Source organism: Oncorhynchus gorbuscha, unplaced genomic scaffold, assembly GCF_021184085.1.
Source record: "Oncorhynchus gorbuscha isolate QuinsamMale2020 ecotype Even-year unplaced genomic scaffold, OgorEven_v1.0 Un_scaffold_778, whole genome shotgun sequence".
Classification (NCBI taxonomy): Eukaryota; Metazoa; Chordata; class Actinopteri; order Salmoniformes; family Salmonidae; genus Oncorhynchus; species Oncorhynchus gorbuscha.
In genome coordinates, this window is record NW_025745808.1 from 290,620 (window position 1) to 313,304 (window position 22,685).

Sequence of the window (22,685 nt, forward strand, 5' to 3'; positions counted from 1 at the left end):
CCAGTAGCCCTGGTATGGCTACATTATTATGGTGTATATAAACCCAGTAGCCCTGATATGGCTACATTATTATGGTGTATATAAACCCAGTAGCCCTGGTATGGCTACATTATTATGGTGTATAGAAACCCAGTAGCCCTGGTATGGCTACATTATTATGGTGTATAGAAACCCAGTAGCCCTGATATGGCTACATTATTATGGTGTATATAAACCCAGTAGCCCTGATATGGCTACATTATTATGGTGTATATAAACCCAGTAGCCCTGATATGGCTACATTATTATGGTGTATATAAACCCAGTAGCCCTGATATGGCTACGTTATTATGGTGTATATAAACCCAGTAGCCCTGATATGGCTACATTATTATGGTGTATATAAACCCAGTAGCCCTGATATGGCTACATTATTATGGTGTATATAAACCCAGTAGCCCTGGTATGGCTACATTATTATGGTGTATATAAACCCAGTAGCCCTGATATGGCTACATTATTATGGTGTATATAAACCCAGTAGCCCTGATATGGCTACATTATTATGGTGTATATAAACCCAGTAGCCCTGATATGGCTACATTATTATGGTGTATATAAACCCAGTAGCCCTGATATGGCTACATTATTATGGTGTATATAAACCCAGTAGCCCTGATATGGCTGCATTATTATGGTGTATATAAACCCAGTAGCCCTGATATGGCTACATTATTATGGTGTATATAAACCCAGTAGCCCTGATATGGCTACATTATTATGGTGTATATAAACCCAGTAGCCCTGATATGGCTACATTATTATGGTGTATATAAACCCAGTAGCCCTGATATCACTACATTATTATGGTGTATAGAAACCCAGTAGCCCTGGTATGGCTACATTATTATGGTGTATATAAACCCAGTAGCCCTGATATGGCTACATTATTATGGTGTATAGAAACCCAGTAGCCCTGGTATGGCTACATTATTATGGTGTATATAAACCCAGTAGCCCTGGTATGGCTACATTATTATGGTGTATATAAACCCAGTAACCCTGATATGGCTACATTATTATGGTGTATATAAACCCAGTAGCCCTGATATGGCTACATTATTATGGTGTATAGAAACCCAGTAGCCCTGGTATGGCTACATTATTATGGTGTATATAAACCCAGTAACCCTGATATGGCTACATTATTATGGTGTATATAAACCCAGTAGCCCTGATATGGCTACATTATTATGGTGTATATAAACCCAGTAGCCCTGATATGGCTACATTATTATGGTGTATAGAAACCCAGTAGCCCTGATATGGCTACATTATTATGGTGTATAGAAACCCAGTAGCCCTGGTATGGCTACATTATTATGGTGTATATAAACCCAGTAGCCCTGATATGGCTACATTATTATGGTGTATATAAACCCAGTAACCCTGATATGGCTACATTATTATGGTGTATATAAACCCAGTAGCCCTGATATGGCTACATTATTATGTTGTATATAAACCCAGTAGCCCTGATATGGCTACATTATTATGGTGTATATAAACCCAGTAGCCCTGATATGGAAACAGTCTTCATTATTATGGTGTATATAAACCCAGTAGCCCTGATATGGATACATTATTATGGTGTATATAAACCCAGTAGCCCTGATATGGCTACATTATTATGGTGTATATAAACCCAGTAGCCCTGATATGGCTACATTATTATGGTGTATATAAACCCAGTAGCCCTGATATGGCTACATTATTATGGTGTATATAAACCCAGTAGCCCTGATATGGCTACATTATTATGGTGTATATAAACCCAGTAGCCCTGATATGGCTACATTATTATGGTGTATATAAACCCAGTAGCCCTGATATGGCTACATTATTATGGTGTATATAAACCCAGTAGCCCTGATATGGCTACATTATTATGGTGTATATAAACCCAGTAGCCCTGATATGGAAACAGTCTTCATTATTATGGTGTATATAAACCCAGTAGCCCTGATATGGATACATTATTATGGTGTATAGAAACCCAGTAGCCCTGATATGGCTACATTATTATGGTGTATAGAAACCCAGTAGCCCTGGTATGGCTACATTATTATGGTGTATATAAACCCAGTAGCCCTGATATGGCTACATTATTATGGTGTATATAAACCCAGTAACCCTGATATGGCTACATTATTATGGTGTATATAAACCCAGTAGCCCTGATATGGCTACATTATTATGGTGTATATAAACCCAGTAGCCCTGATATGGCTACATTATTATGGTGTATATAAACCCAGTAGCCCTGATATGGAAACAGTCTTCATTATTATGGTGTATATAAACCCAGTAGCCCTGATATGGATACATTATTATGGTGTATATAAACCCAGTAGCCCTGATATGGCTACATTATTATGGTGTATATAAACCCAGTAGCCCTGATATGGCTACATTATTATGGTGTATATAAACCCAGTAGCCCTGGTATGGCTACATTATTATGGTGTATATAAACCCAGTAACCCTGATATGGCTACATTATTATGGTGTATATAAACCCAGTAGCCCTGATATGGCTACATTATTATGGTGTATATAAACCCAGTAGCCCTGATATGGCTACATTATTATGGTGTATATAAACCCAGTAGCCCTGATATGGCTACATTATTATGGTGTATATAAACCCAGTAGCCCTGATATGGCTACATTATTATGGTGTATATAAACCCAGTAGCCCTGGTATGGCTACATTATTATGGTGTATATAAACCCAGTAGCCCTGATATGGCTACATTATTATGGTGTATAGAAACCCAGTAGCCCTTGTATGGCTACATTATTATGGTGTATATAAACCCAGTAGCCCTGATATGGCTACATTATTATGGTGTATATAAACCCAGTAGCCCTGGTATGGCTACATTATTATGGTGTATATAAACCCAGTAGCCCTGGTATGGCTACATTATTATGGTGTATATAAACCCAGTAGCCCTGATATGGATACATTATTATGGTGTATAGAAACCCAGTAGCCCTGATATGGCTACATTATTATGGTGTATAGAAACCCAGTAGCCCTGGTATGGCTACATTATTATGGTGTATATAAACCCAGTAGCCCTGATATCGCTACATTATTATGGTGTATATAAACCCAGTAGCCCTGATATGGCTACATTATTATGGTGTATATAAACCCAGTAGCCCTGATATGGCTACATTATTATGGTGTATATAAACCCAGTAGCCCTGATATGGCTACATTATTATGGTGTATATAAACCCAGTAGCCCTGATATGGCTACATTATTATGGTGTATATAAACCCAGTAGCCCTGATATGGCTACATTATTATGGTGTATATAAACCCAGTAGCCCTGATATGGCTACATTATTATGGTGTATATAAACCCAGTAGCCCTGATATGGCTACATTCTTATGGTGTATATAAACCCAGTAGCCCTGATATGGCTACATTATTATGGTGTATATAAACCCAGTAGCCCTGATATGGCCACAGTCTTCATTATTATGGTGTATAGGAATCCTTTTTATAAAACACAGCAGCTCGTCCTCCGCTCCCACACCCTCCCTTATAGCCTATCTCTGTCCCCAGAGAGACTGTGATAGGTTAGCTCTGTCCCCAGAGAGACTGTGATAGGCTAGCTCTGTCCCCAGAGAGACTGTGAAAGGCTAGCTCTGTCCACAGAGAGACACTGTGATGGGGTAATGATGTGAGGAGACACTGTGATGGGGTAATGATGTGGAGAGAGACACTGTGATGGGGTAATGATGTGAGGAGAGACACTGTGATGGGGTAATGATGTGAGGAGAGACACTGTGATGGGGTAATGATGTGAGGAGAGACACTGTGATGGGGTAATGATGTGAGGAGAGACACTGTGATGGGGTAATGATGTGAGGAGACACTGTGATGGGGTAATGATGTGGAGAGAGACACTGTGATGGGGTAATGATGTGAGGAGAGACACTGTGATGGGGTAATGATGTGAGGAGAGACACTGTGATGGGGTAATGATGTGGAGAGAGACACTGTGATGGGGTAATGATGTGAGGAGACACTGTGATGGGGTAATGATGTGGAGAGAGACACTGTGATGGGGTAATGATGTGGAGAGAGACACTGTGATGGGGTAATGATGTGAGGAGAGACACTGTGATGGGGTAATGATGTGAGGAGAGACACTGTGATGGGGTAATGATGTGAGGAGACACTGTGATGGGGTAATGATGTGGAGAGAGACACTGTGATGGGGTAATGATGTGAGGAGAGACACTGTGATGGGGTAATGACATGTGAGAGAGACACTGTGATGGGGTAATGATGTGAGGAGAGACACTGTGATGGGGTAATGATGTGAAGAGAAACACTGTGATGGGGTAATGATGTGGAGAGAGACACTGTGATGGGGTAATGATGTGAAGAGAGACACTGTGATGGGGTAATGATGTGAAGAGAGACACTGTGATGGGGTAATGATGTGAGACACTGTGATGGGGTAATGATGTGGAGAGAGACACTGTGATGGGGTAATGATGTGAGGAGAGACACTGTGATGGGGTAATGATGTGAAGAGACACTGTGATGGGGTAATGATGTGAGACACTGTGATGGGGTAATGATGTGGAGAGAGACACTGTGATGGGGTAATGATGTGAGGAGAGACACTGTGATGGGGTAATGATGTGAGAGTGATGGGGTAATGATGTGAGGAGAGACACTGTGATGGGGTAATGATGTGGAGAGAGACACTGTGATGGGGTAATGATGTGAGGAGAGACACTGTGATGGGGTAATGATGTGAGAGTGATGGGGTAATGATGTGAGGAGAGACACTGTGATGGGGTAATGATGTGAGACACTGTGATGGGATAATGATGTGAGAGACTGTGATGGGGTAATGATGTGAGACACTGTGATGGGATAATGATGTGAGGAGAGACACTGTGATGGGGTAATGATGTGAAGAGAGACACTGTGATGGGGTAATGATGTGAGACACTGTGATGGGATAATGATGTGAGAGACTGTGATGGGGTAATGATGTGAGACACTGTGATGGGATAATGATGTGAGGAGAGACACTGTGATGGGGTAATGATGTGAGAGACTGTGATGGGGTAATGATGTGAGGAGAGACACTGTGATGGGGTAATGATGTGAGGAGAGACACTGTGATGGGATAATGATGTGAGAGACTGTGATGGGATAATGATGTGAGAGACTGCGATGGGGTAATGATGTGAGACACTGTGATGGGGTAATGATGTGAGAGACTGTGATGGGGTAATGATGTGAGGAGAGACACTGTGATGGGGTAATGATGTGAGGAGAGACACTGTGATGGGGTAATGATGTGAGAGACTGTGATGGGGTAATGATGTGAAGAGGGACACTGTGATGGGGTAATGATGTGAGAGACTGTGATGGGGTAATGATGTGAAGAGGGACACTGTGATGGGGTAATGATGTGAGGAGAGACACTGTGATGGGGTAATGATGTGAGGAGAGACACTGTGATGGGGTAATGATGTGAGGAGAGAGACACTGTGATGGGGTAATGATGTGAGGAGAGAGACACTGTGATGGGGTAATGATGTGGAGAGAGACACTGTGATGGGGTAATGATGTGAGAGACTGTGATGGGGTAATGATGTGAGAGACTGTGATGGGGTAATGATGTGAGGAGAGACACTGTGATGGGGTAATGATGTGAGGAGAGACACTGTGATGGGGTAATGATGTGAGGAGAGAGACACTGTGATGGGGTAATGATGTGAGGAGAGAGACACTGTGATGGGGTAATGATGTGGAGAGAGACACTGTGATGGGGTAATGATGTGAGAGACTGTGATGGGGTAAGAGAGACTGTGATGGGGTAATGATGTGGAGAGAGACACTGTGATGGGGTAATGATGTGAGAGACTGTGATGGGGTAATGATGTGAGAGACTGTGATGGGGTAATGATGTGAGACACTGTGATGGGGTAATGATGTGGAGAGAGACACTGTGATGGGGTAATGATGTGAGAGACTGTGATGGGGTAATGATGTGAGGAGAGACACTGTGATGGGGTAATGATGTGAGGAGAGACACTGTGATGGGGTAATGATGTGAGGAGAGAGACACTGTGATGGGGTAATGATGTGGAGAGAGACAATGTGATGGGGTAATGATGTGAGAGACTGTGATGGGGTAATGATGTGAGGAGAGACACTGTGATGGGGTAATGATGTGAGGATTGTTAGTAGAGACACTGTGATGGGGTAATGATGTGAGAGAGAGACACTGTGATGGGGTAATGATGTGAGGAGAGAGACACTGTGATGGGGTAATGATGTGGAGAGAGACACTGTGATGGGGTAATGATGAGAGACTGTGATGGGGTAATGATGTGAGAGACTGTGATGGGGTAATGATGTGAGAGACTGTGATGGGGTAATGATGTGAGGAGAGACACTGTGATGGGGTAATGATGTGAGGAGAGACACTGTGATGGGGTAATGATGTGAGGAGAGAGACACTGTGATGGGGTAATGATGTGAGGAGAGAGACACTGTGATGGGGTAATGATGTGGAGAGAGACACTGTGATGGGGTAATGATGTGAGAGACTGTGATGGGGTAATGATGTGAGAGACTGTGATGGGGTAATGATGTGGAGAGAGACACTGTGATGGGGTAATGATGTGAGAGACTGTGATGGGGTAATGATGTGAGAGACTGTGATGGGGTAATGATGTGAGACACTGTGATGGGGTAATGATGTGGAGAGAGACACTGTGATGGGGTAATGATGTGAGAGACTGTGATGGGGTAATGATGTGAGGAGAGACACTGTGATGGGGTAATGATGTGAGGAGAGACACTGTGATGGGGTAATGATGTGAGGAGAGAGACACTGTGATGGGGTAATGATGTGGAGAGAGACAATGTGATGGGGTAATGATGTGAGAGACTGTGATGGGGTAATGATGTGAGGAGAGACACTGTGATGGGGTAATGATGTGAGGAGAGACACTGTGATGGGGTAATGATGTGAGGAGAGAGACACTGTGATGGGGTAATGATGTGAGGAGAGAGACACTGTGATGGGGTAATGATGTGGAGAGAGACACTGTGATGGGGTAATGATGTGAGAGACTGTGATGGGGTAATGATGTGAGAGACTGTGATGGGGTAATGATGTGAGAGACTGTGATGGGGTAATGATGTGGAGAGAGACACTGTGATGGGGTAATGATGTGAGAGACTGTGATGGGGTAATGATGTGAGAGACTGTGATGGGGTAATGATGTGAGACACTGTGATGGGGTAATGATGTGGAGAGAGACACTGTGATGGGGTAATGATGTGAGAGACTGTGATGGGGTAATGATGTGAGGAGAGACACTGTGATGGGGTAATGATGTGAGGAGAGACACTGTGATGGGGTAATGATGTGAGGAGAGAGACACTGTGATGGGGTAATGATGTGGAGAGAGACACTGTGATGGGGTAATGATGTGAGAGACTGTGATGGGGTAATGATGTGAGGAGAGAAACTGTGATGGGGTAATGATGTGAGGAGATATATATATATATATATATATATATATATATATATATATATATATATATATATTCAGGTTAATTGCAAGGAACTGACTGGCTAAGCAACCATGCAAAATGTTCAATCTGTTCCCCTGTCTGTGAGAGCAGAGCGGTGGGCCTTTCAGTTTAGGGGGCTGTGAAGTGGATAGAAATCTCAGTGTCAAGTTCCAAGGGTGTGAAAAGAGCTCTGTCCCAGGATCAGCTTGTGAAAGTATGAGAGACAGAGGTGAAAAGAGCTCTGTCCCAGGATCAGCTTGTGAATGTATGAGAGACAGAGAGAGGTGAAAAGAGCTCTGTCCCAGGATCAGCTTGTGAATGTATGAGAGACAGAGAGAGAGGTGAAAACTGCAGCAGAGGGAGAAACAGGATTGGCAGATTGTTGTTGTGTGTGAGACAGAGAGAGAGTGAGAGTGAGAGAGAGAGAGAGAGAGAGAGAGAGAGAGAGAGAGAGAGAGAGAGGTGAAAACTGTAGGGGAGGGAGAAACCGGATTGGCAGATTGTTGATGTGTGTGAGAGAGAGAGAGAGAGAGAGAGAGAGAGAGAGAGAGAGAGAGAGAGAGAGAGAGAGAGAGGGAGGTGAAAACTGTAGGGGAGGGAGAAACACGATTGGCAGATTGTTGATGTGTGAGAAAACTGTAGGGGAGGGAGAAACCGGATTGGCAGATTGTTGTTGTGTGTGAGACAGAGAGAGAGTGAGAGAGAGAGAGAGAGAGAGAGAGAGAGAGAGAGAGAGAGAGAGAGAGAGAGATGAAAACTGCAGGGGAGGCAGAAACAGGATTGGCAGATTGTTGGTGTGTGTACACACCCTAGGCCTGGGTGAGTGACAGAGGAGGGAGGTGGAGGGGGAGAGAGGGAGGAATAATTGATTTATATATTTTAAAACTCTTATTTTTCCAGTTAATTTGACTGAGAACCCATTTACAGCAACGACCTGGGGAATAGTTACAGAGGAGAGGAGATGAATGAGCCAATTGTAAACTGGGGATGATTAGGTGTCCATGATGGTATGAAGGCCAGATTGGGAATTTAGCCAGGACACCGGGGTTAACACCCCTACTCTTACAATAAGTGCCATGGGATCTTTAGTGACCACAGAGAGTCAGGACACCTGTTTAACGTCCCATCCGAAAGACAGCACCCTACACAGGGCAATGTCCCCAATCACTGCCCTGGGGTGATGGGATATATGTTTATTTTTTTAGACCAGAGGAAAGAGTGCCTCCTACTGACCCTCCAACACCACTTCCAGCAGCATCTGGTCTCCCATCCAGGGACTGACCAGGACCAACCCTGCTTAGCTTCAGAAGCAAGCCAGCAGTGGTATGCAGCAGGGTGGTATGCAGCAGGGTGGTATGCAGCAGGGTGGTATGCTGCAGGGTGGTATGCTGCAGGGTGGTATGCTGCAGGGTGGTATGCTGCAGGGTGGTATGCTGCTGGCATGGGATAGAGGGAGGAGAGGGATGGATAGCTGTTTTGCTAAGGCATTAAAAACTGTTACCCCATAACGCCTGCATTCAGATCATTCTCTTCCTGCTACACAAATCAGGAAGTTGAACCAATCCTTATTGGATGATGTAAGGTTCCTTGATAACAGTCATCGCTGTTAGGGACACCTCTGATTGGCTGATCAGGGTTGTACCACTCCTGGTTACCTGTAAAACCCTGCCTCACATGATGAGGGTAAAGTGCAGGTCAGAGGGTAAATTGTTATAGTGTTCTATATTGTTATGGTGTTCTATATTGTTATAGTGTTCCATATTGTTATAGTGTTCTATATTGTTATAGTGTTCTATATTGTTATAGTGTTCCATATTGTTATAGTGTTCTATATTGTTATAGTGTTCTATATTGTTATAGTGTTCCATATTGTTATAGTGTTCTATATTGTTATAGTGTTCTATATTGTTATAGTGTTCCATATTGTTATAGTGTTCTATATTGTTATAGTGTTCCATATTGTTACAGTGTTCTATATTGTTATAGTGTTCTATATTGTTATAGTGTTCCATGTTGTTATAGTGTTCCATATTGTTAGTGTTCTATATTGTTATAGTGTTCTATATTGATATAGTGTTCTATATTGTTATAGTGTTCTATATTGATATAGTGTTCTATATTGTTATAGTGTTCCATATTGTTATAGTGTTCCATATTGTTATAGTGTTCTATATTGTTATAGTGTTCTATATTGTTATAGTGTTCTATATTGTTATAGTGTTCTATATTGTTATAGTGTTCTATATTGTTATAGTGTTCCATATTGTTATAGTGTTCTATATTGTTATAGTGTTCCATATTGTTATAGTGTTCTATATTGTTATAGTGTTCTATATTGTTATAGTGTTCTATATTGTTATAGTGTTCTATATTGTTATAGTGTTCTATATTGTTATAGTGTTCTATATTGTTATAGTGTTCTATATTGTTATAGTGTTCTATATTGTTATAGTGTTCTATATTGTTATAGTGTTCTATATTGATATAGTGTTCTATATTGTTATAGTGTTCTATATTGTTATAGTGTTCTATATTGTTATAGTGTTCTATATTGTTATAGTGTTCTATATTGTTATAGTGTTCTATATTGTTATAGTGTTCCATATTGTTATAGTGTTCTATATTGTTATAGTGTTCCATATTGTTATAGTGTTCTATATTGTTATAGTGTTCTATATTGTTATAGTGTTTATAGTGTTCTATATTGTTATAGTGTTCCATATTGTTATAGTGTTCTATATTGTTATAGTGTTCTATATTGTTATAGTGTTCTATATTGTTATAGTGTTCCATATTGTTATAGTGTTCTATATTGTTATAGTGTTCTATATTGTTATAGTGTTCTATATTGTTATAGTGTTCTATATTGTTATAGTGTTCCATATTGTTATAGTGTTCCATATTGTTATAGTGTTCTATATTGTTATAGTGTTCTATATTGTTATAGTGTTCCATATTGTTATAGTGTTCCATATTGTTATAGTGTTCTATATTGTTATAGTGTTCTATATTGTTATAGTGTTCTATATTGTTATAGTGTTCCATATTGTTATAGTGTTCTATATTGTTATAGTGTTCTATATTGATATCGTGTTCCATATTGTTACAGTGTTCTATATTGTTCTAGTGTTCCATATTGTTACAGTGTTCTATATTGTTCTAGTGTTCCATATTGTTATAGTGTTCCATATTGTTATAGTGTTCTATATTGTTATAGTGTTCTATATTGTTATAGTGTTCCATATTGTTATAGTGTTCTATATTGTTATAGTGTTCCATATTGTTATAGTGTTCTTAACTATGAAGTTGTTCATGTTCTTAGCTTTATCCTTTGAAAATAGACACAATTCTGGGGATATTGTTATAGTGTTCCATATTGTTATAGTGTTCCATATTGTTATAGTGTTCTATATTGTTATAGTGTTCTATATTGTTATAGTGTTCTATATTGATATAGTGTTCCATATTGTTATAGTGTTCCATATTGTTATAGTGTTCTATATTGTTATAGTGTTCCATATTGTTATAGTGTTCCATATTGTTATAGTGTTCCATATTGTTATAGTGTTCCATATTGTTATAGTGTTCCATATTGTTATAGTGTTCTATATTGTTATAGTGTTCCATATTGTTATAGTGTTCCATATTGTTATAGTGTTCTATATTGTTATAGTGTTCTATATTGTTATAGTGTTCTATATTGTTATAGTGTTCCATATTGTTATAGTGTTCATATTGTTATATTGTTATAGTGTTCCATATTGTTATAGTGTTCTATATTGTTCTAGTGTTCCATATTGTTATAGTGTTCTATATTGTTCTAGTGTTCTATATTGTTATAGTGTTCTATATTGTTATAGTGTTCCATATTGTTATAGTGTTCTATATTGTTATAGTGTTCCATATTGTTATAGTGTTCTATATTGTTATAGTGTTCCATATTGTTCTAGTGTTCTATATTGTTATAGTGTTCTATATTGTTATAGTGTTCCATATTGTTCTAGTGTTCTTAACTATGAAGTTGTTCATGTTCTTAGCTTTATCCTTTGAAAATAGACACAAAAATATTCTGGGGATGAGCATGTGCATCTTCAATATGTACCCATTGTTCCTCTTTAGTACATTTAACTATATGTCCCAAGTGGAAGCCCTGGGTGGAGAGTTGATACAATTCCATGTCTGAAAGGTTAAAACCTCAGATTTAGGAAGATGGAAAATGTTCATTTTTTACAAGTTTTATTTGTATACTTTTGAAAAGAATGTCCTCGGTGGGCTAATTGGCATTACCCAGAATAAGTATAAAAACATTGCCATTCTGAAGAGGTTTATTCTTCCTGTTAGAATTATGGGAAGATTGTTCGATTTAATTAGGTCTGCTTTCATATTGGTCTGCTTTCAATTATTAAGCATCCTAAGTGTTTGATATTTTTTGTAGTCTACTTAAAAGATTGATGTTTTTTCCACGTAAATTTTATATTCTAAGATTTTAGAGTATTCTGAAAATATTTAGGGCAGGGAAGGGGGGGGGCAATAACTTTTCAATATTGATCAGGTATATCAGGAGATTGTATATACTAATTATACTAATGTTTACCAATACGGTTCAATTGCCAGTGCAAACAGGAGGGGGGAGAGAGGACATCCTTGTCTTGTGCCCCATTCTAAAGCAATTTCATCATTTTTATAAAATGCATTATTTCATCTGGAAAGTTGAAAGCTTACAAAGTTTGAAGCGAATAGCCAATTCAAGATGGTCAAAAGCCTTTTCGGTATTAACATTGAATAAATCTATATCTTTTTGCATATTGTATTATACTGAAACATGTTCTTGTATTTGTTTGTAAGTGTCTATTAAAAAAAAAAGTTTGATTGATATGTATCTAGTCTGGTAAAACGTTTCCCATTCTATTGCTTTATCACTTTTAAGAATCAATTATTTATATTAATCTAATTATCCAGGGTGGTGGTAGTTATTCTTACAAGAGTGTGCTGCATTGGGAACATTTAAAGTTAGAAGTAAAATTATTTGTTTCTAATGCAATTCACTTTCAAATGTGAAATATTTATGTGATAAACCATCACACCACCTCCTCCATGCTTCACTGTGGGAACCACACATGCGGAGATCACAGCAGTTCGAACCAAAAATCTCAAATTTGGAATCATTAGACCAAAGTACAGATTTCCACCGGTCTAATCTCTATTACTCGTGTTTCTCGGCCCAAGCAAGTCTCTTCTTCTTATCTTTGGTTACTACATGATTCCATATGTGTTATTTCATAGTTTTGAATTCTTCACTATTATTCTACAATGTAGAATATAGTTTTAAAGATAAAGAAAAACCCTTGAATAAGTAGTTGTGTCCAAACGTTTGACTGGTGCTGTATGTCTAGATTGAACTTTAGATAGACCTCTGGTATGGGTGTGGTATGGGTGTGGTATGGATGTGGTATGGTTGTGGTATGCTGTCATGTTATTGTTGTTGTTTCTACAGTAATTGCCTCTCTGGGAATTGAATTGATATTAAAACAGAAAATTAAATCATATACTTTTTTTTATTTTTAAATTTGACCTTTATTTAACCAGGTAGGCTAGTTGAGAAAAGCTCTCATCAGACAGCTTCTCTAACTAACAGCTATCAATCCTCCTGAGTTCGGACACATTGATAAATGACAACCACCCACAGACTAGCTAAATATTAATATATTCATATTTAAATACATTACAATCTGACTACAGCTGCAAAGCCACAAAATGGGGTCTTTGGTGGCAGCCATATAAGAACTAACACTTTGTGACCAACTGGGCCATGTGGGGAGATACCCTACTCTACTGCTGGTTGTTATATTATGGGATGTCGTGGGTCTCACCTATGTGCAAATACACTCTTGGACATGTTGAGGACAGAGAGGTTCTGGACGGAGCCCCTCAGGAGAGCAGAACACACCTGGAATACAGAGGAATTGGTTAGAACAGATATTAGCATTAACAGACCTATAATAGAGAGGAGTGGATTAGCACAGATACCAGCTTTAGCCACTAGCATTATCCATTAGCATTAACACAGCTATAATACAGAGGAGTGGATTAGCACAGATACCAGCTTTAGCCACTAGCATTAGCCATTAGCATTAACACACCTATAATACAGAGGAGTGGATTAGCACAGATACCAGCTTTATCCACTAGCATTAGCAATTAGCATTAACACAGCTATAATACAGAGGAGTGGATTAGCACAGATACCAGCTTTATCCACTAGCATTATCCATTAGCATTAACACACCTATAATACAGAGGAGTGGATTAGCACAGATACCAGCTTTAGCCTTTAGCCATTAGCCATTAGCCATTAACACACTTTAGGCATTAGGGACTTGGATGATTGACAGAATGACATGCATTACATTAGCATTTATTTTACAATGATTCACGCACAGCTTTAACTAGCATTAGCCAGCATTTTAATCAACATGTTAGATACCAGCTTTATCCTTTACATTTACATTTACATTTAAGTCATTTATTAACCATTCTGGCCATGGACTTGGTGAAATGACTTCATGTATGGTACATTTATTTTACAATGCTCAATGTATCACTGAGTTTCAAACGTTCTGTTTGATTCAACACCATCTGGCCATGGACATGGTGGTTCATGGGAGTGGTTACAATGTATCACTGATCAAACGTTCTGGTAAGGCCCATGGACATGGTGGTTCATGGGAGTGGTTACAATGTATCACTGATCAAACGTTCTGGTAAGGTCCATGGACATGGTGGTTCATGGGAGTGGTTACAATGTATCACTGATCAAACCTTCTGGTAAGGTCCATCCATGGACATGGTGGTTCATGGGAGTGGTTACAATGTATCACTGATCAAACGTTCTGGTAAGGCCCATTGGACATGGTGGGATCTTAATGGAAAAATCCATAACCAAATGTTTTATCTTACATAATTAAAATCACTGATCAAACATAATTTTCTGGTAATGGCTATAAAACAAGAGGAAGTGGCTTTGGAGTTAAACTTTAGGTAACTTTAAAAAACATTTAAACTTTAGGTAAGTTGGGATCTTTTAATGTTCAGTAAAAAATGACTTTAGGGTGATAACCAAATGTTTTATCTGACCCTTTAGGTTCCCCCACATAATTAAAATCAGTGCTGTTATTACAAAACATAATTTTCCATGTTATAGTCTAACTACAATTATATGGCTATAAAACCAGAGAGGAAGAGGCAAACTTTAGGTTACTTTAGGGTAACTTTAGGTTACTTTAGGGTTACTTTAGGGTTACTTTAGGGTTACTTTAGGTAACTTTAAGGTAACTTTAGGTAACTTTAGGTTACTTTAGGTTACTTTAGGTTACTTTAGGGTTACTTTAGGGTTACTTTAGGGTTACTTTAGGTTACTTTAGGGTAACTTTAGGTTACTTTAGGGTAACTTTAGGTTACTTTAGGTAACTTTAGGGTTACTTTAGGTTACTTTAGGTAACTTTAGGGTTACTTTAGGGTTACTTTAGGGTTACTTTAGGGTTACTTTAGGGTTACTTTAGGTTACTTTAGGGGTTACTTTAGGTTACTTTAGGTAGGGTTACTTTAGGTAACTTTAGGTAACTTTAGGTTAGGTTACTTTAGGGTTACTTTAGGGTTACTTTAGGGTAACTTTAGGTAACTTTAGGTAACTTTAGGTGACTTTAGGTGACTTTAGGTGACACAGTTCATACTTAGTGAGAAACAGATTACCAGATAAATGCACATTGTTCTGCCTGCCCCTCCTCTCTCTCCCTCCCTCTGAGTGGTTGGTGGTGTTTTTGTCTCCTCATATGAAACTACAGTAGGCTGTATCGATGAGTCTATTCAGATATCCTGGTACGACGCTCCTCGGAAACACCTTGGTTACGGCCTGTTTGTTTTGTCTTTTAGGGTAGGCAACACTACGGCTATTTAAACGCCGACACGAAACCTTCTCTGGAGACATGAACGGCCTTTCACTTGTCTGTAAAGTCATGCCGCTTCTGAAGCGGGATTAAGATCCATCACTAGGCGACAGGAACACACACACACACGCAGGAAATGCACACCAGACTATGGTCTCACTCACCAGGTCCAGAGAACAGTCTGTGTTGGACAAGTCCAGAGTCGTCAGGCTGTTGGGTTGGCCCAGGAAATGGTAGAAATGCTGGTAGAAAAATTGAGGAAAAAAAAGTTTTAGCAACAAGACAGTCTGTCTGGATAAATGATGGTCTGATGCTGTCTAAAGGTAACAGGTAATACTGCCTGGATAAACAATGGCCTGATGCTGTCTAAAGGTAACAGGTGATACTGTCTGGATAAACAATGGCCTGATGCTGTCTAAAGGTAACAGGTAATACTGTCTGGATGGATAAATGATGGCCTGATGCTGTCTGGATAAATTATGGTCTGATGCTGTAACAGGTAATACTATCTGGATAAATGATGGCCTGATGCTGTCTATAGGTAACAGGTAATACTGTCTGGATGGATAAATGATGGTCTGATGCTGTCTATAGGTAACAGGTAATACTGTCTGGATAAATTATGGCCTGCTGCTGTCTATAGGTAACAGGTAATACTGTCTGGATAAATTATGGTCTGATGCTGTCTATAGGTAACAGGTAATACTGTCTGGATAAATGATGGCCTGATGCTGTCTATAGGTAACAGGTAATACTGTCTGGATAAAACTGAATAGGTAACAGGTAATACTGGATAAATTATGGTCTGATGCTGTCTATAGGTAACAGGTAATACTGTCTGGATAAAAACTAAATAACAGGTAATACTGTCTGGATAAATTATGTCTGTCTATAGGTAACAGGTAATACTGTCTGGATAAACAATGACCTGATGCTGTCTATAGGTAACAGGTAATACTGTCTGGATAAACAATGGCCTGATGCTGTCTATAGGTAACAGGTGATACTGTCTGGATAAACAATGGCCTGATGCTGTCTAAAGGTAACAGGTAATACTGTCTGGATAAATGATGGCCTGATGCTGTCTAAAGGTAACAGGTAATACTGTCTGGATAAACAATGACCTGATGCTGTCTATAGGTAACAGGTGATAATGCTTCCTGCCAACATATAGTGATTCCTCTGAAGGCCATAGTATCTCTTGTCAGGGGTTGTCATGGGTGACCCTTCAAGATTGTAATCAACAGCTATACTGAGAGCACTGAGGTCATCAGATGTGTGTGTGTGTGGTGTGTGTATGGGCACGCGTTCCCATGGGAACCCCTGAACAAAGCTCCATCAGGCCTGACGGTCTCAGAAAGTGAAGGCTTCTAATCCATCACCCTTTAAGCCAATCAGAAGGACTTGTCCTCTGACATCAACCTTCCCATCAGTCTCTAGTAGCTCACAGTGTGTCAAGATCTACAAGGTGATCCCACAGAGTCAGATGACTGATTTAAACCCAGCTGACTACAGCCTCGCCACGGAGACACAGGCATCAACACTGAGCTGGGTAGAGAGACTAGTGAACACAATCGATGTGGTATGATTGATGCTAGATGTCAGTGTGATTCGGACTATGGTTGTGTTGTGCGTCTCCCTGGCTCGGAGGAGGGGAGACGACGCAATAGGACTCGGTGTGTGAAGACTAGACGACCGGGTACTGCTGGATCTCTCCCATCTTCAGTTAAGTCTTGTTTCGATATCTGTGCAAATGAACAAAACGTCCTTTTCTCCTCTCAACTCTACCCATTATGACTCAGTTATTAAGGAAGTGACCAAGACAGATGTGACCATGTCGCCACCTACCGGGATGTCGTCTGCCCGCAGTATGTTCCCTGAGAGGTCCAGGTGACTGAGGGTGCTGGGGATGGACTGGTTGGCACTCAGTGACTGGGCAAGGCTGTTCACCCCTGGGACAACACACAGAGGGGTAGAGGATGGTTAGAGACAGAGAGGTAATGTACAGTAATACAGGCCTGTTCACCCCTGGGTACAGAGAACAGGGTAGAGGATGGTTAGAGACAGAGAGATAATGTACAGTAATACAGGCCTGGGTACAGAGAACAGGGTAGAGGATGGTTAGAGACAGAGAGGTAATGTACAGTAATACAGGCCTGGGTACAGAGAACAGGGTAGAGGATGGTTAGAGACAGAGAGGTAATGTACAGTAATACAGGCCTGGGTACAGAGAACAGGGTAGAGGATGGTTAGAGACAGAGAGATAATGTACAGTAATACAGGCCTGTTCCCCCCTGAGTACAGAGAACAGGCTAGAGGATGGTTAGAGACAGAGAGATAATGTACAGTAATACAGGCCTGGGTACAGAGAACAGGCTAGAGGATAGTTAGAGGATAATGTACAGTAATACAAACAGAGAGGATGTTTAGAGACAGTAGATAATGTACAGTAATACAGGCCTGGGTACAGAGAACAGGGTAGAGGATGGTTAGAGACAGAGAGGTAATGTACAGTAATACAGGCCTGGGTACAGAGAACAGGCTAGAGGATGGTTAGAGACAGAGAGGATAATGTACAGTAATACAGGCCTGGGTACAGAGAACAGGCTAGAGGATGGTTAGAGACAGAGAGTAATGTACAGTAATACAGGCCTTACAGAGAACAGGCTAGAGGATGGTTAGAGACAGAGAGATAATGTACAGTAATACAGGCCTGTTCCCCCCTGGGTACAGAGAACAGGCTAGAGGATGGTTAGAGACAGAGAGATAATGTACAGTAATACAGGCCTGGGTACAGAGAACAGGCTAGAGGATGGTTAGAGACAGAGAGGTAATGTACAGTAATACAGGCCTGGGTACAGAGAACAGGGTAGAGGATGTTTAGAGACAGAGAGATAATGTACAGTAATACAGGCCTGGGTACAGAGAACAGGGTAGAGGATGGTTAGAGACAGAGAGATAATGTACAGTATACAGGCCTGGGTACAGAGAACAGGCTAGAGGATGTTTAGAGACAGAGATAATGTACAGTAATACAGGCCTGGGTACAGAGAACAGGGTAGAGGATGGTTAGAGACAGAGAGGTAATGTACAGTAATACAGGCCTGGGTACAGAGAACAGGCTAGAGGATGGTTAGAGACAGAGAGATAATGTACAGTAATACAGGCCTGTTCATCCCTGGGTACAGAGAACAGGGTAGAGGATGGTTAGAGACAGAGAGATAATGTACAGTAATACAGGCCTGTTAGAGACAGAGAGATAATGTACCCCTGGGTACAGAGAACAGAGAACAGGGTACAGTAATACAGGCCGGTGCTCTAATGTAACACATTGGTGAACTTTCGCCTTTAATAAAAATGAATGCATAGAAAGCAAAAGGTTTACAGGTATAATGTTACGTTTATGTTCCTGTTGAAGGTCTAGCGGGTAACACCACCAGGTATCACCACCAGGTAACACCACCAGGTATCACCACCAGGTAACACCACCAGGTATCACCACCAGGTAACAGCACCAGGTAACACCACCAGGTAACACCACCAGGTATCACCACCAGGTAACACCACCAGGTAACAGCACCAGGTAACACCACCAGGTATCAGCACCAGGTATCAGCACCAGGTATCAGCACCAGGTATCACCACCAGGTAACACAACCAGGTATCAGCACCAGGTAACACCACCAGGTATCACCACCAGGTAACACAACCAGGTATCACCACCAGGTATCACCACCAGGTAACACAACCAGGTATCGCCACCAGGTAACACCACCAGGTAACACCACCAGGTAACACAACCAGGTAACACTACCCGGTATCACCACCAGGTATCACCACCAGGTATCACCACCAGGTAACACCACCAGGTAACACCACCAGGTAACACCACCAGGTATCACCACCAGGTATCACCACCAGGTAACACCACCAGGTATCACCACCAGGTATCACCACCAGGTATCACCACCAGGTAACACCACCAGGTATCACCACCAGGTAACACCACCAGGTAACACCACCAGGTATCACCACCAGGTATCACCACCAGGTATCACCACCAGGTATCACCACCAGGTAACACCACCAGGTAACACCACCAGGTAACACCACCAGGTATCACCACCAGGTAACACCACCAGGTATCACCACCAGGTAACACCACCAGGTAACACCACCAGGTATCACCACCAGGTATCACCACCAGGTATCACCACCAGGTAACACCACCAGGTATCACCACCAGGTATCACCACCAGGTAACACCACCAGGTAACACCACCAGGTATCACCACCAGGTATCACCACCAGGTAACACCACTAGGTAACACCACCAGGTAACACCACCAGGTATCACCACCAGGTAACACCACCAGGTATCACCACCAGGTATCACCACCAGGTATCACCACCAGGTAACACCACCAGGTATCACCACCAGTTAACCCCACCAGGTATCAGCACCAGGTAACAGCACCAGGTATCACCACCAGGTATCAGCACCAGGTATCAGCACCAGGTATCAGCACCAGGTAACACCACCAGGTATCACCACCAGGTATCACCACCAGGTAACACCACCAGGTAACACCACCAGGTAACACCACCAGGTATCACCACCAGGTATCACCACCAGGTATCACCACCAGGTATCACCACCAGGTAACACCACCAGGTATCACCACCAGGTATCACCACCAGGTATCACCACCAGGTATCACCACCAGGTAACACCACCAGGTAACACCACCAGGTATCACCACCAGGTAACACCACTAGGTAACACCACCAGGTAACACCACCAGGTATCACCACCAGGTAACACCACCAGGTATCACCACCAGGTATCACCACCACGTATCACCACCAGGTAACACCACCAGGTATCACCACCAGGTAACACCACCAGGTATCACCACCAGGTAACACCACCAGGTATCACCACCAGGTAACACCACCAGGTATCACCACCAGGTATCAGCACCAGGTATCAGCACCAGGTAACACCACCAGGTATCACCACCAGGTAACACCACCAGGTATCACCACCAGGTAACACAACCAGGTATCACCAGGTATCACCACCAGGTAACACCACCAGGTAACACCACCAGGTATCACCACCAGGTATCACCACTAGGTATCACCACCAGGTAACACCACCAGGTAACACCACCAGGTAACACCACCAGGTATCACAACCAGGTAACACCACCAGGTATCACCACCAGGTATCACCACCAGGTATCACCACCAGGTATCACCACCAGGTAACCCCACCAGGTAACACCACCAGGTAACACCACCAGGTATCACCACCAGGTAACACCACCAGGTATCACCACCAGGTAACCCCACCAGGTAACACCACCAGGTAACACCACCAGGTATCACCACCAGGTAACACCACCAGGTATCACCACCAGGTAACACCACCAGGTATCACCACCAGGTAACACTACCAAGCAACACTACCAGGTAACACCACCAGGTATCACCACCAGGTAACACTACCAGGTATCACCACCAGGTAACACTACCAGGTATCACCACCAGGTAACACCACCAGGTAACACCACCAGGTAACACAGTGAAGACAACAGGAAGGTCAGCACATGGCCTGATTCTCAACCAGTCATATCTCACATTGAAGACAGCAGGAAGGTCACCTGATTCTCAACCAGTCATATCTCACAGTGAAGACAACAGGAAGGTCAGCACATGGCCTGATTCTCAACCAGTCATATCTCACATTGAAGACAACAGGAAGGTCAGCACATGGCCTGATTCTCAACCAGTCATATCTCACATTGAAGACAACAGGAAGGTCACCTGATTCTCAACCAGTCATATCTCACAGTGAAGACAACAGGAAGGTCACCTGATTCTCAACCAGTCATATCTCACAGTGAAGACAACAGGAAGGTCAGCACATGGCCTGATTCTCAACCAGTCATATCTCACAGTCACCTGATTCTCAACAGTCATACTCACAGTGGACAACAGGAAGGTCAGCACATGGCCTGATTCCACCAGTCATATCTCACAGTGAAGACAACAGGAAGGTCACATGGCCTGATTCTCAACCAGTCATATCTCATAGTGAAGACAACAGGAAGGTCACCTGATTCTCAACCAGTCATATCTCACAGTGAAGACAACAGGAAGGTCAGCACATGGCCTGATTCTCAACCAGTCATATCTCACAGTGAAGACAACAGGAAGGTCAGCACATGGCCTGATACTCAACCAGTCATATCTCACAGTGAAGACAACAGGAAGGTCACCTGATTCTCAACCAGTCATATCTCACAGTGAAGACAACAGGAAGGTCAGCACATGGCCTGATTCTCAACCAGTCATATCTCACAGTGAAGAGCCACATATACTGTAGGACATGAGCATTGCCAGGGTTATTAGTGGCACAATGTCACATCAAACACAGATCTACCTGGTAATAGAGGGTTAGACAGCCTGTCAACAATCTACCTGGCTATAGGGTTTGACAGCCTGTCAACAATCTACCTGGCTATAGGTTAGACAGCCTGTCAACAATCTACCTGGCTATAGAGTTAGACAGCCTGTCAACAATCTACCTGGCTATAGAGTTAGACAGCCTGTCAACAATCTACCTGGTTATAGAGGGTTAGACAGCCTGTCAACAATCTACCTGGCTATAGGGTTAGACAGCCTGTCAACAATCTACCTGGCTATAGAGTTAGACAGCCTGTCAACAATCTACCTGGCTATAGAGTTAGACAGCCTGTCAACAATCTACCTGGCTATAGAGTTAGACAGCCTGTCAACAATCTACCTGGTTATAGAGGGTTAGACAGCCTGTCAACAATCTACCTGGTTATAGAGGGTTAGACAGCCTGTCAACAATCTACCTGGCTATAGAGTTAGACAGCCTGTCAACAATCTACCTGGCTATAGAGGGTTAGACAGCCTGTCAACAATCTACCTGGCTATAGAGGGTTAGACAGCCTGTCAACAATCTACCTGGCTATAGAGGGTTAGACAGCCTGTCAACAATCTACCTGGTTATAGAGGGTTAGACAGCCTGTCAACAATCTACCTGGCTATAATTTCCAGCCTGTCAACAATCTACCTGGCTATAGA

General features: G+C 41.8%; 1 protein-coding gene across 2 annotated transcripts in view; it reads right to left on the bottom strand.

The window, feature by feature from the left end:
• Window positions 1-22,685, bottom strand: part of LOC124020241 (F-actin-uncapping protein LRRC16A-like) — a gene marked incomplete at its 5' end in the record, with an annotated part of 106,605 nt that overhangs the window by 69,708 nt on the left and 14,212 nt on the right. For both annotated transcript variants that reach the window (XM_046335597.1, XM_046335598.1), the window contains 3 exon segments: window positions 13,491-13,567; window positions 15,728-15,805; window positions 17,412-17,515. In XM_046335597.1, coding sequence (XP_046191553.1) covers window positions 13,491-13,567; window positions 15,728-15,805; window positions 17,412-17,515 — 259 coding nt within the window.